Source organism: Enhydra lutris, unplaced genomic scaffold, assembly GCF_002288905.1.
Source record: "Enhydra lutris kenyoni isolate GAN:26980312 unplaced genomic scaffold, ASM228890v2 scaffoldscaffold68, whole genome shotgun sequence".
NCBI lineage: Eukaryota > Metazoa > Chordata > Mammalia > Carnivora > Mustelidae > Enhydra > Enhydra lutris.
This window is the reverse complement of record NW_019154152.1, coordinates 4,020,570-4,035,178: the sequence shown is the minus strand read 5'-3', so window position 1 is coordinate 4,035,178 and position 14,609 is coordinate 4,020,570. Positions and strand designations below refer to the sequence as shown.

General features: G+C 50.1%; 1 protein-coding gene across 1 annotated transcript in view; it reads left to right on the top strand.

The window, feature by feature from the left end:
- Positions 1-12,911, top strand: part of LOC111159462 (adenosine monophosphate deaminase 3) — a 35,052-nt gene extending 22,141 nt beyond the window's left edge. The window contains exons 6-14 of the mRNA XM_022521970.1: positions 189-383; positions 1,710-1,841; positions 2,356-2,519; positions 3,268-3,394; positions 5,980-6,143; positions 7,277-7,397; positions 8,769-8,942; positions 10,528-10,638; positions 11,720-12,911. Coding sequence (XP_022377678.1) covers positions 189-383; positions 1,710-1,841; positions 2,356-2,519; positions 3,268-3,394; positions 5,980-6,143; positions 7,277-7,397; positions 8,769-8,942; positions 10,528-10,638; positions 11,720-11,896 — 1,365 coding nt within the window. The 3' untranslated portion in view covers positions 11,897-12,911. The remainder of the gene's footprint in view (positions 1-188; positions 384-1,709; positions 1,842-2,355; positions 2,520-3,267; positions 3,395-5,979; positions 6,144-7,276; positions 7,398-8,768; positions 8,943-10,527; positions 10,639-11,719) is intronic.
- The last annotated feature ends 1,698 nt before the right edge of the window (positions 12,912-14,609 follow it).

The window sequence follows — 14,609 nt, the reverse complement described above, 5'->3', positions numbered from 1 at the left end:
GGCAAAGCTAGAGGGAGGACCAGTTTCAAAGTCTAGAGGAGACTCTGGGGGGAGGGGTGCAGGTCCAGGTATCGGCGGGACTATGGGTGCTGAGGTTTCGCACACCACTTTGAGGCTGGGACTCCCCATCTCCTTGCCAGCAGGCGTGGGGGTGGGGCTGGCTCACGGCTGGTGGCGCTGTGCTGCAGGTGGACACGCACATCCACGCGGCGGCCTGCATGAACCAGAAGCACCTGCTACGTTTCATCAAGCACACGTACCAGACCGAGCCCGACCGGACCGTGGCCGAGAAGCGGGGCCGCAAGATCACCCTGCGGCAGGTGTTCGACAGCCTGCACATGGACCCGTACGACCTCACCGTGGACTCCCTGGACGTCCATGCGGTGAGTGAGCCTCCCACCATCCTGGGTGGGTGCCCCGTCCCCAGGAAAGTGGCCCAGTGGCTGTACCTGGGAGACGCTGCAGCTCTGTGGCTTCCAGGCATGGAGAGGTGAAAGGGAATTTGGCCTCAGGGAATCACAGGGCCATGGGACAGGGGAAAAGGGTATGCGACCTGGAGTCAGACAGGTCCCAGTTCTAACTCCCCTTCTGCCAGCTGGGAGTTATAGGCCCTTAAGCAATTCACTTACGCTTTTATTGCCTTGCTTATAAAATGGGGAATGCCATGTGCCTTGTTGACGGGACGGTTATTAAAAGACTAAATGATGGTGCAGAAGACAGTATGGAGTTTCCTAGGAAAAAGTTAAATACAGAATTGCCATGTATTGCAGCAATTCCATTCCCAGGAATATACCCCGAAGAACTGAAAGCAGGGACGGACACACATACGTGCACACCCAGGTGGACAGCAGCATTGTCTCCAATGGCTGAAAGGGGGAAACAACCCCAGTGTTCATCAGTAGGTGAAAGGGCAAACAAGATGTGGTAAATGCTTACAATGGAATATGATTCAGCCCTGAAAAGGAATAAAGTACTGATACTCTGATATGGATGAACCTTGAAAACATGACGCTAAGTCAAAAAAGGCAGACAGAAGAGGGCAGTTAATGTACGATTCACCTGTACGAGGCACGCAGAGTAGGCAAATTCATGGAGACAGAAAGGAGAGTGGTGGTTACCAGGGGCAGGAGGAAGGAGTCATGGGCAGTCATCGTTTAATGGGCACAGGGTTTCAGTTTTACGAGATAGAGAGTTCTGGAGATGCAGGGTGGTGATGGTTGTGCGATGTAATGAATGCATTTAATACCATTGAACTGTACACTTAAAAATGGTTAAGATGATAATTTTGCGTTAGGTATATTTTACCACAATAAAAAAGTCTTTGTTAAACAAACAAACAAAAAAACACGGAATGTGGTGATGTGGAGAAGGTGCCTTACGACATCCAAGCAGTAACAGACACACTGTGATACTGACTGTTAAGTAGTCTGGTGTTTTCTGCTCACTCAGCCAGCTGGGCTCCTAGCCATGGTGCCTTGGAGCATGAGGTCCCTTGGTCCCCACAGAGGGCCCCACTAGAGGACCCCCAGGCTGGCTGAGTGAGGACACACGGCCTGGCTCCGGGACTTCCCACGGGCTCATGCAAGAACGGACAAAGAAGACATTGGTCAGTGTGGCCACACATAAGGCCACCTCTTGAAGGCCTGGAGGGGGAGACGCGGGTGAATATGAACAATATGGCGACCTGCCTGGTGGTTTCCTCTCTCCAGGGTCGGCAGACCTTCCATCGCTTTGACAAGTTCAACTCCAAATACAACCCTGTGGGGGCCAGTGAACTGCGCGACCTCTATTTGAAAACTGAGAACTACCTGGGCGGAGAGTACTTCGCTCGGATGGTCAAGGCGAGTGAGCCCTGGGCCTCTTCAAGCCTCCCCCCTGACCCAAGATGCTGACAGCACCTGCCTGCGGAGGGTGGGGGCTCTGCAGGCCTCCTGTTTACCCCTCCCCGAATCCCTGCGGGTCCACCATCCAGCGCAGGCAAGGCCCAGGTGCCGAGGGTGCCCTGGCTACCAGCTCCTGAGCACGGGCGGGCTGGTGCTGCAGGGGCCCACCTCAGGCTGCAGGAGGGCAGGGTATCCTGGTGCTCACGGTGTCCGGGCTTACCGCCCTGTCTGCAGCCTGACTTTGGCTGGGGGCATCTGGAGATGCTTCTGCTGCCTGGCCTGGTTATGCACAGCACTGTGCAAAGGCCTTCCCTCCCCCAAGAAGGAGCCTCTCCTGGGGTGGAGGAGCAGTTACATGGCAGCTAGGGGGTGCAGATCAGGTCTCCCCAGCCTGGGAGCTGGCGACAGAGGAAGCTGCTGGATTCAGCAGCTGGCATGCTCTTGGGCTGACCCGAGCTCTTCTTGGTGCTAGGAGGTGGCCAGGGAGCTCGAGGAGAGCAAGTACCAGTACTCAGAGCCACGGCTTTCCATCTACGGCCGCAGTCCGGAGGAATGGCCCAGCCTGGCCCGCTGGTTCATCCAGCACAAGGTCTACTCGCCCAACATGCGCTGGATCATCCAGGTGCCCCGGATCTAGTAAGTGAGGCGGCTTGCTGTCTGCTGTGCCCTCTGGGGACACAGCCCATCGCTCATGCGCTGGGTCTGCACTATTCTGGTGGGGCCGGTCTGGTACCGGCTTGGGCCTCTCCTCCCTAGACATTGTCCCATAGCAAGGGGTAGTTGGCAAAGCTCCTTGTGTCACTTCAACCCTTGTTTGTTGACAAACAAGCCTGTGCAAGGCCTAGTAGGAACCACTACCCATCTTCTCACTGGGGTTTGAGGGTGGGTGATCCTTTTGCCTGAGCCCCTGGGTGTGAGCAACTTAGTGGTAGTCTACACTGCTGGCTCTCTCCATGGCTATGATTCAGACGACCACTGGCTTCTCCCATCTGGCTGGTATGGGGCTCATGGTCCCTCAGTGGGCTGGGATATGCAGTGTAGGGGAAGTGAGCTGAGGGGCAGAGAGTCTGGATACTGATAAATTGGTGAACTCATCTCTTAGACATTGGGTCAGCCTGAGTCCCCAGACCCCACTCCCAGCATGGCCTGTAGCCTGGGAAAGCTCTCAGGTGGGCAGGGGTGGATGCTGAGCTTCAAACCAGTGCCTAGTGTTGCAGACCTTGCTGGGAGCTAGAGAGGAGAGGAAGGACCTGTGTTCAAGCTGCATCTCTGGCTCTGCTCTGGGTGTTTATATGGGAACACAAGCTGCTTGAGAAAAGGATGGGGCTGTCCTCCCACAGGCCAAGGGGTTCACTTTAATTAGCAAGTCTCTGTTTTCCCCCAGTGACATATTTAGGGCAAAGAAGCTGCTGCCAAGCTTTGGGAAGATGCTGGAGAACATCTTCCTTCCCCTCTTTGAGGCCACAATCAACCCCCAAGATCACCAAGAGCTTCATCTTTTCCTCAAATATGTAAGTGTGGGTGGTGCTGCAGGCGATGTGCACAGTGATGGATGGGAGAGAGGATTCCAAGGGAGGCTGGGTCAGGCTTCCCTTCTCAGATCCTCTATCTCGTGTGCTCTGGAATGGGCAAGAAACTGAATTTCTAAAATAATGAGTTTGCTCCAGGTAGCGGAAGTCCCCTTCTCGTCAGGGCCAGCCCTGGGGTGTGGGTGGGGTGTCAGGGAGACAGCAGTAGGGAAAGACTGGGGTGGAGTCAGTTCCTGGCCCGGTGGGGCTGGAAAGACTGGTTCCTGTCCCCCGAAGCACCCAGCAGCTGCCCCAGGTCTTTAGAAATGCAGGCATTTCAATGCTCCTGCTTTTACCTTGAAATAATGGTTCTCCCGTCTTGTTTGGTTGAGTACAGGTGCCCGACAACATATGTTTTTCTGACTAGTTACGGGAGAGGGAAAGAAGGAATGGAGAGGATACCCAGAAAAGGTATGAGTGGAGCAGGAGCTGATCCCTCCCTCTGGGTTCCCAGAGTGGAGGTGGCTGTCATAGTGAGAAGTGAGCCCAGAATGCCATGGAGGTTTTGGGCATCTGACGGGGAAGAAGGAGAGAAGATTCCAGAGAGCTAAGTGGATGGGGGAGGGCTGTTGAGTCTGTGTTTGTGTTGAGTCTGCCAGGAATGGTTTAAACAGGCCGGGGGACATCACTGAATTTATGTTTTAGACAAACATCATTCTGGCTGTTGTGTGGAGAAAGGCCTGGAACAGAAGCTGGCTGGTGATGGGTGGAAAGGGGCAAGAACAGAGTCAGGGGCCCCACTCCAACAGTGGAGAGAGATGCTGGGGGCTTCCTGCCGCGATAACAGCTCATGGTTGTTGAGGGTTTGGTGCCTGCTCCCGGGGTCCTTGCTACAACACGATCTCACTTCAGTCTCAGGACAACCTTATGTCACATCATTTTGTTGGTGTTAGTGCTAAGCGGAATCCTCACGTGCTTGCTGTGTGTTAAGCACTGTTAAGCACTCTCCATGGACTGTCTCATTCAATTCGCACAGCAGTCCTGTGAAGCTACTAGTGCCTGTTCACACAGGAGGAAAAGACAGGAAGCTAGGAGCTGGCCGAGCGGGCATTCGCAGGCGGGTGTCTGATCCCGAGCAGGGGTATCGTCCATGTGCTGCAGGGCCTCCCAAGTAGGAAAAGTGAGGCAAAGGCGGATGGCAGGCTGGGGCCTCTGGGCACGAGGTGGGCATCACTGTAGTATTGACAGGGCCTGGGCAAAGCCTGAAGGTGGGCTGGGGGAAGAGTCCAGGGTGCCTTTGGGGGTCACTACCACAAGTGGGGGAAGAGCAGGCTCGTGGAGCAGGAGTTGGGGGTTGGACATATCTTGTGCTTGGGGGCACTGCATCTGTGGGATACAGAGCTCGGGAGAGGGGCTGATGTTACCTCCATGCCAGGTCCTGGAGAGTCCGGATAGGGCATGGGGCTAGTGAGGGCAGGGCGGGGATCCCCGGCCTCCCCGGCCTCCCTGGCCCCCAGCCCCATCCAGGCCATGCTGGGAGCTGTGGTGGCAGTCCTCTTACTGCCTTTGACATGTGTTTCTATGACAAAGAAGTCTCTGCCAAGGCCCTCATAGGTCCCTTGTTCCTCGAGGCACCTACTGCCCATATAGGAATGGGAGGGACTGGCAGACCTGGCTGGGGCTCCCCAGTTTAGGCCAGCTGTGGAACAAGGTGGACAGTCTTCCAGAAGCCCCTTCAAAGTGCCGCTGTGGCTGAGAAGCTACATCTTCTATGGGTTCACTTTGGTCAAGGTCTGGGACCAGGTGACCAGGAAGCCAGTGACTAAAGGCAAAGTTTGGGCCCCAGCTGAGGAGCAGCTGCTGTGGAAGGACAGAGGGCAGAGCACTTCCCTCCTGGGGATCACAGCTCAGCTTTCCACAGGGCCCTCTTGGGTGGGACCCACCTTGACTTGTTTGTGAGGCATCTAGGCTGGTTTCCTGTGGCCCCAAATGTGCATCGCAGGGGTGTCCTCGACTTACAGCCCCAGAGTCTAGACCTGGAGCCCATTTAGGCTCAGAGCCTAGTTGTCTTGCGAGGGCAAGCTCCCTGAGCATGATGGGCCTGGTTTGTTCACAGGCAAGACCTCCCTCACAGGGTGGCTCTGAGGGTTACCTTAGCTATTGTGTGGTAAGTACTTAGGGCCTGGCATATAGTAGGCTGATGGGAAACACCGGTCCCATTCCCCTCATAGCCACTGTCACTGCTGCTGATGGCTGTTTCTGCTAGCTACCCTGCGGTGCTCCTCCTTGGCACAGCAGAGAGGTGGGTGGTGGGTATGGCTTCCACTGGTCACTTGGTGCAGCCCGAGTTTTCCCTTGCCATCACCACGACCACACCAGGGCTTGGCAGTCTCCAGGCTGGCCTCCTGGGTACATTCAGAAGCCATGGAGGGACGGACTGTGGGCTTGTGCTCACTCCCTGTCCTGGGATGGACATGGCCTCAGGCTGCACAGTCCCCAGCTGAGGTATGAGCCTGGGACGCCAGGATTTCAAGGCCTCTGTCAGCTCATCAGCCTCAGCTTGAGACAGGACTGCTCCTCCCGCCCAGGTGACAGGGTTTGACAGCGTGGACGACGAGTCCAAGCACAGTGACCACATGTTCTCAGAGAAGAGCCCCAGCCCGGACGTCTGGACCAGTGAGCAGAACCCGCCGTACAGCTACTACCTGTACTACATGTACGCCAACATCATGGTGCTCAACAACCTCCGCAGGTGGGTGGGCCTGGCCCCGCGCACGCCCGCGCGCCCCTCGCCTCACACCCCGTGACGCGCCCGGCACACGACATGGGACTGCGGACACGATTGTACACAGTGCGGCCAAGCTATGCCTGTACACACGGGTGCATCCGCGTGCTCCCCAGCTCCTGTGTGTACCTGTCTGTCTCTGGCCTGACACAGACACGGGACATGCCAACACTTGCCCAAGTTCTTTCTGCGATACCAGCGGTGTTCATGCACGATGTGTGTAACAAGTGTGTACCTTCTATGTGACAGGTGCTGTCCCGGGCACAGGACATGAAATAGGGAACAACACGGACTAAACCCAAGCCCACATGGAGCTCCCGGCCAGTGGCCTCACCTGCACAGTCTCCCACCAGTGCGCACACACACACACACACACACACACACACACACACACACACGGGGCGACTCTGGCAGGAGTCGGGAGCCCGGGGCAGCCCACACAGACCTGTTCATTCCCCCCTTGCAAGTCTAGCCTCCCTCCTGCCCTCTGCTGGGCCATGGGGCCTCGCTGGCTCAGGCTAACCCAGTGTAGTCTGTGGGTAAGAAGGTTCTGGATGGACTGGGATTGAAAGGAGATGGCCCGGTGTTGGGGAGGGGCAGTCCAGACTGAGCTTCTGGAGGTAGGGGCTTGAGTTCTAGCTCTGCTGCTGACCTGCCCAGGGGTTGTTAATGCCTGACTCCACCCTCTGGGTTTAACCAGTTTTATGACCAAGAAGTTGAACTTGACGGTTTCTCATGGCCGTTGCTGCTCTGAAGGTCTGTGAGAGCCTGGGCTCCAAGGCCTGGTGAAGAGCAGAAGGTGAGGAATGAACGGGGACAGAGCAGGGTCTCTTTCCACCATTCCGTCCCTTATCTGTTCCCCAGGGGCGGGGGGGGGGGGGGGAGGTGGCATCCTCTGGTTCTGAAGATCCCTGGACCTGGCACTCTATATTTTGGGAGAGGTAGTTTCCAGAGTGTCCGTGATAGCTGTGTTGACTCTGCCATGGGCAAGTCTCTCCCCCTGGAGCAGGCCCTGAGCTAGGGGTACAGGCCCCAGGCCTGTGGGGCCCCTAGTAGGGTGAAGCAGGGGTCCTTGCTGACCAAGAGCCTCACTTCTGCAGGGAACGGGGCCTGAGCACTTTCCTGTTCCGGCCTCACTGTGGGGAGGCTGGCTCCATCACCCACCTGGTGTCTGCTTTCCTGACCGCTGACAACATTTCCCATGGGCTGCTCCTCAAGAAGGTAACCAGGCGACTCACGGAAGCCTACCCTGCAAGGCTGGTCCTGCTCTGGCCTTCCCTGGGGGAGTGGGATCACCTGGGCTCCTATCTGCCCCTGAGAGGCTCTGGCCAGTGACGTTAAAAGGCTGGGGCTTTTTTCTGGGTCGGGCTGTCCATTGTCATCTTGGTTTCATATTTAATTATGAAAGGAATATAATCAAACACATTGCAATTTGGATTTTCCAAAAGATGGAGAAATGGGAAAAAAATCCTTATTGCTATTACTTCAAAAGAAATAGCCATTATTAGCTTTTTGGTATTTTAGAATTCTCATCTTTTTTACCAAAGCATATTTCTTTTCTTTCTTTCTTTTTTTTTTTTATTAAAGCAGTTCTTTTTTTTTTTTTTTAAAGATTTTATTTATTTATTTGACAGGGATCACAAGTATCACAAGTAGGCAGAGAGGCAGGCAGAGAGGGGGAAGCAGGCTCCCCGCTGGGCATTGAGCCCGATGCAGGGCTCGATCCCAGGACCGAGATTGTGACCTGAGCTGAAGGCTGAGGCTTAACCCACTGAGCCACCCAGGCGCCCCCCAAAAGTGTATTTCTAACATGCTTGTTATTATGAGCACAGGTTTTTTGTTTGTTTCTGCTCTTTGAATAAGCATTTTTCTGTGCTGCAACATAGTACTTATGTTCATTCTAAAGGCAGTTAGAAGGATGGCCCACAGCTTGGACAGTTTATAATTGATTCAACTAGTCTCCAGTTGTTGGACAGGGTCCATCCAATTTTCCACTTGTGTAAATAATGCAGCTATGAACTCTGCCTATTTGGTCTTCTCCATAGTTTGGATCACTTCCATAAGAAGGATGTTTGCTCAGACTCTTCTTGTGCCCTGATCCTGGGGCGGGGGGTGTCCCAATTCCGTGAGGGGCAGGTAGTACATCAGAAAACCACTCTAGCCTGGTCAGGCCTGCCCCTTCCCATCTCTGAGGAGCTGGAGTATTTACAGACTCAGCCTGTATGTTTATGGTCAAAGCAGCAGAACCACCAAAGTGGGGATCTCTCAGGCCGACCCACGGGGGGAAGTGCCTGGGGGAGGGGGAGCAGAGTGTGGGTGGCCTGGGGGCAGCCTGGGGCCTTTCAGCTGCCTTCCTGCCCTGAGCTGGGTCTTGTTGGGAGCCAAGATGGGGCAGAGAGCAGCCCAGGAAGAGAGGGGAGTGAGAAGAACTTGCAGGGAGGGCGGGGTGGGTGGGGTCTGGGTGCCCCGCCTTTGGGGAACTCTGGGCTTGGTGAGGGAATTGCACAGACACCACCCAGACCCTGAGGCTCCTGCCTGCCCTTCCTCCCTCCCCTCTCTGGCACTCATCAGAGTTTGGTGGTTCTTTTGCAGAGTCCGGTGTTGCAGTATCTCTACTACCTTGCTCAGATCCCCATTGCCATGTCTCCTCTTAGCAACAACAGTCTGTTTCTTGAATATTCCAAAAACCCTCTGAGGGAATTCCTGCACAAGGGACTGCATGTTTCTCTCTCCACCGACGACCCCATGCAGTTCCACTACACAAAGGTGAGGATGTCAGGCGCCCCAGCAGGCCCCAGTCCTGGCCCGTCCCCCACACTGCTGGCCCTGGAGCGCAAACTCAGTTCTGCTTTTGGGGTGGGGCTTGGTGCCCAGTGAAGGCAAGAGGTAAGCTCCTGGTGAGCGAAAAGTGTTCCTTCCAGGAGCCCTGTCTTTGGAGTTCTTGGACCCTTGAAGGCACAGTTTAATTTTTTGCCCTCTCAATTTTCCCTTTCTTTAGCATTTACTATCTCTGTGATCTTGGTTAAGTTACTTGATCTCTATCTTATTCTTCTTCACCTGTAGAACAGGGATGCAATTGTCTCTATGTCTACCTCTGTTTTATTGTGAGGATTCATAAGATAATGAACCATAGTCTATTTAATAGAGTGTCTGAATATAGTACATACTACAAAAGCTAACATTTGGTTAACACTATTATTATTAGAATACTTGGGATCTGCAGGGCAAGGGAAGAGGAAGGGAGAGATGAGGCCATGCCTGGGGACCAGCCATTGACTAGTGAAAATAGAAGTGCCTGAGTCTTCTAAGACAGGCTCTCCAAGCTTTGGGGCTCAGGACCCCTTTATACTCTTAAGACCTTAAAGACCTTCAGAAAGCTGTTGATTACATAAGTTATATCTAGTGATTTTTAAGTGTATTATAGAAACTAATGCGAAATTGAAAAATATTAACTCATTTAAAAATAGCTTTAATAACTCTGTTACATGGTAACATAAAGAGCAATTTTTACGAAAATTAGTCACATTTTCCCAAAACAAACAAACAAACAAACAAAATGGCATTGGGAATGGCATTGTTTCACATTTTTGCAACCCTCCTTAATGTCTGGCATAGTAGAAGACAGCAGGATTCTCGTATCTGCATCTGCATTCAATCTGTTATGATGCCTTGTTTTTATCAAAGCATATAATGAAAATCTTGCCTCACAAAGATAATGGTTGGAAGAGGGATGCCCTTTCAAAAGGCCTCGGGGACCCTGGATCTCACTTTGAGAACCGCTGCTCTCGGTTACAGAGGCAGTGGGGTGTCCAAGAACTTGTGACCAATGGCAGACATCTCAAATCCTAGGGGATAAAGTGAAAGCACAACTCAAACCTAAATCCCCTTGGATTACTGTCTCACCGCCTGATCATTTCTCATTCTCTGCTTGTCATACTTTATTCAGATTAACTTTGATTTTTGGACAATCTTCAGAAAGTGATGTGAAAAAGCAAGGCTACAGAGCACATACTTAACATGTGCGTGACCAGGGAGACTGTCGCAGGAGAGCAGAGGCAGGCATCCCTATGTCTGCCACAGGGCTTTAAGCATGTGCCGGTCAACAAATCCACGTGGAGGCGTTCTCTAAGACATCTCTCTTGGGAAACCTGCGAATCTGCCAAAAATGCTCTTAGGAGTTCATCATTTAAGGGGGTGGTGGGGTGGGAATGTTGTTCGGTTATCCAGGTGCCAGACTTTAAAGAAAAAGTAAAGCTGCAATGTCTGTCTGATGTTTCTAGCTTTGGAGATGTGTGAAGGATTGAAAGGGGATATCCTACTGTCTAATACATTTCCTTTCGGGGGGATCTAGGAAGCCCTTATGGAAGAATATGCGATTGCAGCTCAAGTGTGGAAGCTGAGCACGTGTGACCTGTGTGAAATCGCCAGGAACAGCGTGCTGCAGAGCGGACTGTCGCATCAGGTATGGGCGGTTGACGGTGCTGTCCTCCGTCCCTCCTGTCCAACACACATATGGTGGGCACCCGTGGCAGGCCTGGCACTTTCTAGGCGCTGAGATCCGTGAAGACAACAAGCAGTTTGTCTGTCACACTGAAACTCATGTCCTAGAGAAACCTAGGGAGACTTCTGAATTTTCAGGGAAGCTCTTTGACCCTTTCAGACTCTCCTCAAATGTGACCTCCTCTGAGAGGCCCTCCCCGACCACCGTTCTACAGTAGCCCCATACTTGCCATTAGTCTCTATCCCTTTGATCTGGTTTCCTTCAACATTTATTACTACTGACATCGTAATATGTAGTTACGTGTTTTGTCTTTCCTTCCAGAAGGTGAGTTCCATTACAGTAGTTCCATTGGACTGTTTTGTTCAGCATTATATCCCTAGGGCCAAGAATAGGCACATAGTGCACACAGAAGACACTCGGTCTTTCTTGGATAGTGAATAGTAGTACCTAGATTGAATAAAAAGTTGTAGGGATGGAACCTGGACATCAGTATTTTTACAGCTCCCAAGGGGATCTGATAGGGAGCCAGGTTTGAGAACATGGTGTCTTAGGCTCCCGGGGCCCTTCCCTGCGTGACATCACTGGTACAGGAAGAAGCTGCTTTGGTGCCGCTCTTATCGGATGCTGATGCAGAGCAGAGCTAACGGTTCAAAATTCAATTGTGCAGACCTGCTTCCTAAGACCGGGCCTCCCCAGAAACACCTGTTTGGCCCCGTCGGCTCTCAGGAGGGACTGAGTCTTCATGCCTTCATCTTCCCTTCTTAATTGCCAGCAGCACTGGGGAGAGGGTCTTATTATTGTCTCCTGATCAAGGAAAGCACATTCAGAAATGAAGGGAATGAATGTGGGTGTCAGGGTGACATCCTTGAGGACACAGAGGCCGGGAGAATTTTTAAGAACCCCATCAGGAACCATGTCCTGGCGGAGGATCAGCTTCAGGGGTACTGGTTTCATTTGGCGTGGCCAATGTCAAAGCTGCCATGTGGTTATAGAAATCAAACCTAAGGTTTATGGTTTCATTTGTACTTTTCTGGTTCCACAGGAGAAGCAAAAGTTTCTGGGACAAAATTATTATAAAGAAGGACCTGAAGGAAATGATATTCGAAAGACAAATGTTGCTCAGATCCGGATGGCGTTCCGATATGAGACCCTATGCAATGAGCTCAGCTTCCTGTCTGATGCCATGAAATCAGAAGAGATCACAGCTCTGACCTACTAGGTCCAGCAGTGGACATGCATCTTAACTTTTTGGTTTAATTTCAAGTCTGCTGCGATTAACAGTGGTCAACATACCAAACTAGGACCACTCTCCACGGAGAGGAGGCCTCTAAAGAACTTTCAGACCAGTGATTTTGGTTGCACTGTTCACTTTAAGATCTAACATGCCCACTTGTTAGTATTTCTGAGTAATAGATGGTGACTCCTCCTTGGGGATCTGGGAGCTGGACACTTGTCTGTACTCATTCCAAATTTTCCAAATATTTCTCTTGAAACCGCTAGTGCTTGCACTGTTGGGGCCAGGATCTTCCAAGGTCCAGTGCCTACTGACATGAGGTCTGTGTGGTTTTCTGCCAAAATCCTCTATAGACCCTGCAGGCTGGTTGGTAGTTGTTCATTTCAGCCTCTGGCTGGCTGGCTGCCTTAAACAAAACCAATTTCAAAGCTCCCTTTCATAAAGGAACTACTTTGAAAGAATTAAAATAGAAAACTTCCTTCTTGACAATTTGCTTTTTTTATGAATTTCATACACTGTTTTCTTTAGCCCTCCACCCTCCTTTCTATTTAGGAAGCCAAATGTGCACACCAAACCAATCGCTCCTATTCTGTGTCTTGGTTTTCTTATCTGAAAAGTGAGGATTTGGACTAGGTGAGTGGTTTTCAAATGTTGTTCTGTGAATCCCCTCCAGGGCTGGGGGAGGTTCTGGGTGCTGCCTTCTTCAAAGCAACTCTGCTGTCATCACTGTTACACTGGGCCTTCTACATATTTTCATTTGAACTCAGGACTGTGGAAAACATAGGATTAGATGATCTCGGTTCCAATATTCTGATGGTAGCCCAATTACCATTTTACTTATGAAGAGTGAGGGCCAGGGAGGTGAAATCTGTTTGAGGTCACACAGATAAGTAATAGCAGAACTAGTTTTCCCACTCCTTATCCAGTCCTTTCCCTGCTATTCCATTAGATCTCACAGATGTTAGATTTTTTTTTTTAATCACTATAACCTCTGCTTTTTTTTTTTTTTTTTTTTTTTAAGGTGGAATGTCTCCCTTCTCTAACATGCAGACTTCTTCAGAAGACATAGGTGGTCCCAGGGGCCAGGTAGAAAGCACTTTTTTTTTTAAATTTAAAATCAATTGATTAACATATAGTGTATTATTAGTTTCACAGATAGAATTGAGTGATTCATCAGAAAGCATTTTTTAAGGCCAATCTGAATTTAAGCTTTACCAATGTACTCTTCATCTGTGTTACTAGTGCCTGGTACATAGTAGGTGCTCAATAAATGTACATTGAATGAATTTCTCTTTTGGCAACTTTTTAAGGACATGTGCTCCAAGTATTCAATAAGCTGCTCAAAGACCTTTCTGTCTATTTCTGTGGGCAAATGCAGATTATGAGAAGCCCTTCTGAATTATTATAGACTTAGAAGAACTCTATTTTTGCTTGTGAAGATGCTTCTTTGACTTTAGATTGTCTTGTCCTGTGACTTTATAATGCTCATCCCTTCCACTGGTTAACTTAGCATACAGAACAGTAAATGTAGTCTTTTTATTAGGCAGACATGTGTGCTCTTCCAGCTAATGATGAAATTGACTGAAAACCTAGCATTTATCTTACACATTATTTTTGAAAAACCCCCATTTGTATACATTTGTCCTAACATAGCAATTATTGTACAGTTTTTCATTGTCATTTTATCTGTACCAAGTATTTATTTTTAATTATTAAATAAAGTCTGTTAGGACTGTGGCTCAATAATTTAAAGCTATTTCAAGTTAATACTATTTAAAGCAAAACAAAACAAATGAATAAACAAACAAAAAACAGAATCAGACCATTAAATACAGAGAACAAACAGATGTTTGCCAGAGGGAAGGGGTGGGAGGGTGGGTCACACAGGAAGGAGAGTGGGAGATACAGGTTTCCAGTTATGGAGTAAGTCACAGGAATAAAAGGCACAGCATAAGGAATATGGTCAATGATACTGTAATAACATTGTATGGTGACAGATGGTGGCTGGCTGTACTTGTGACAAAGCATAATGTACAGAGAAACTTAATCACTACCTGGTACACCTGAACTAATGTAACACTGTGTGTCAACTATATTGGATAAAACATTAGAAAAAAGGGACATCATGAAAAGTTACCAGTAACTACTAACTTATCTTTCACTAAGACTCAGACATGGATGACTTTCACAGTAAATACAAATTTTAAACTGAAGTTCACTAGACCCAGAAGGTAAACCATTACTATCTTTCTCCTCAAACGTCAGCCCTCTTATAGTTCCAGAGCAAAGCCACATGTGTTCCTTTCCCCTGGATATTACTTTATTCAGCTAATACTTGTTCGATTTCACCTGTCCTGCAAACTTTTCAGATACCTTTTTCAATAGCACTTTGCATTTTTATCACATCTTTATACCTAATTGGCCTTGGGGGGGGTGTAAATCCCTACTTTCTTTTGTGTTCACAATTGGAATCAAAGGCAAGTGTACACTAGCTCACGTTTCTAGAAGAACAAATTTGGAGGCACGTATCCCTTACTCTGACAGGCTCAGGTTCATGTATGTGTTACTTCAGACTGTACTGTTGAAATGATTGATGATACTGCTCTTTGCCACATGAAAACAAATCACAGCTCCTGGGTTGGTATGTACCGAGGCCTGTCCTGGCCTTTACTTCCTCTTATCCTGGATTAAAACAGAG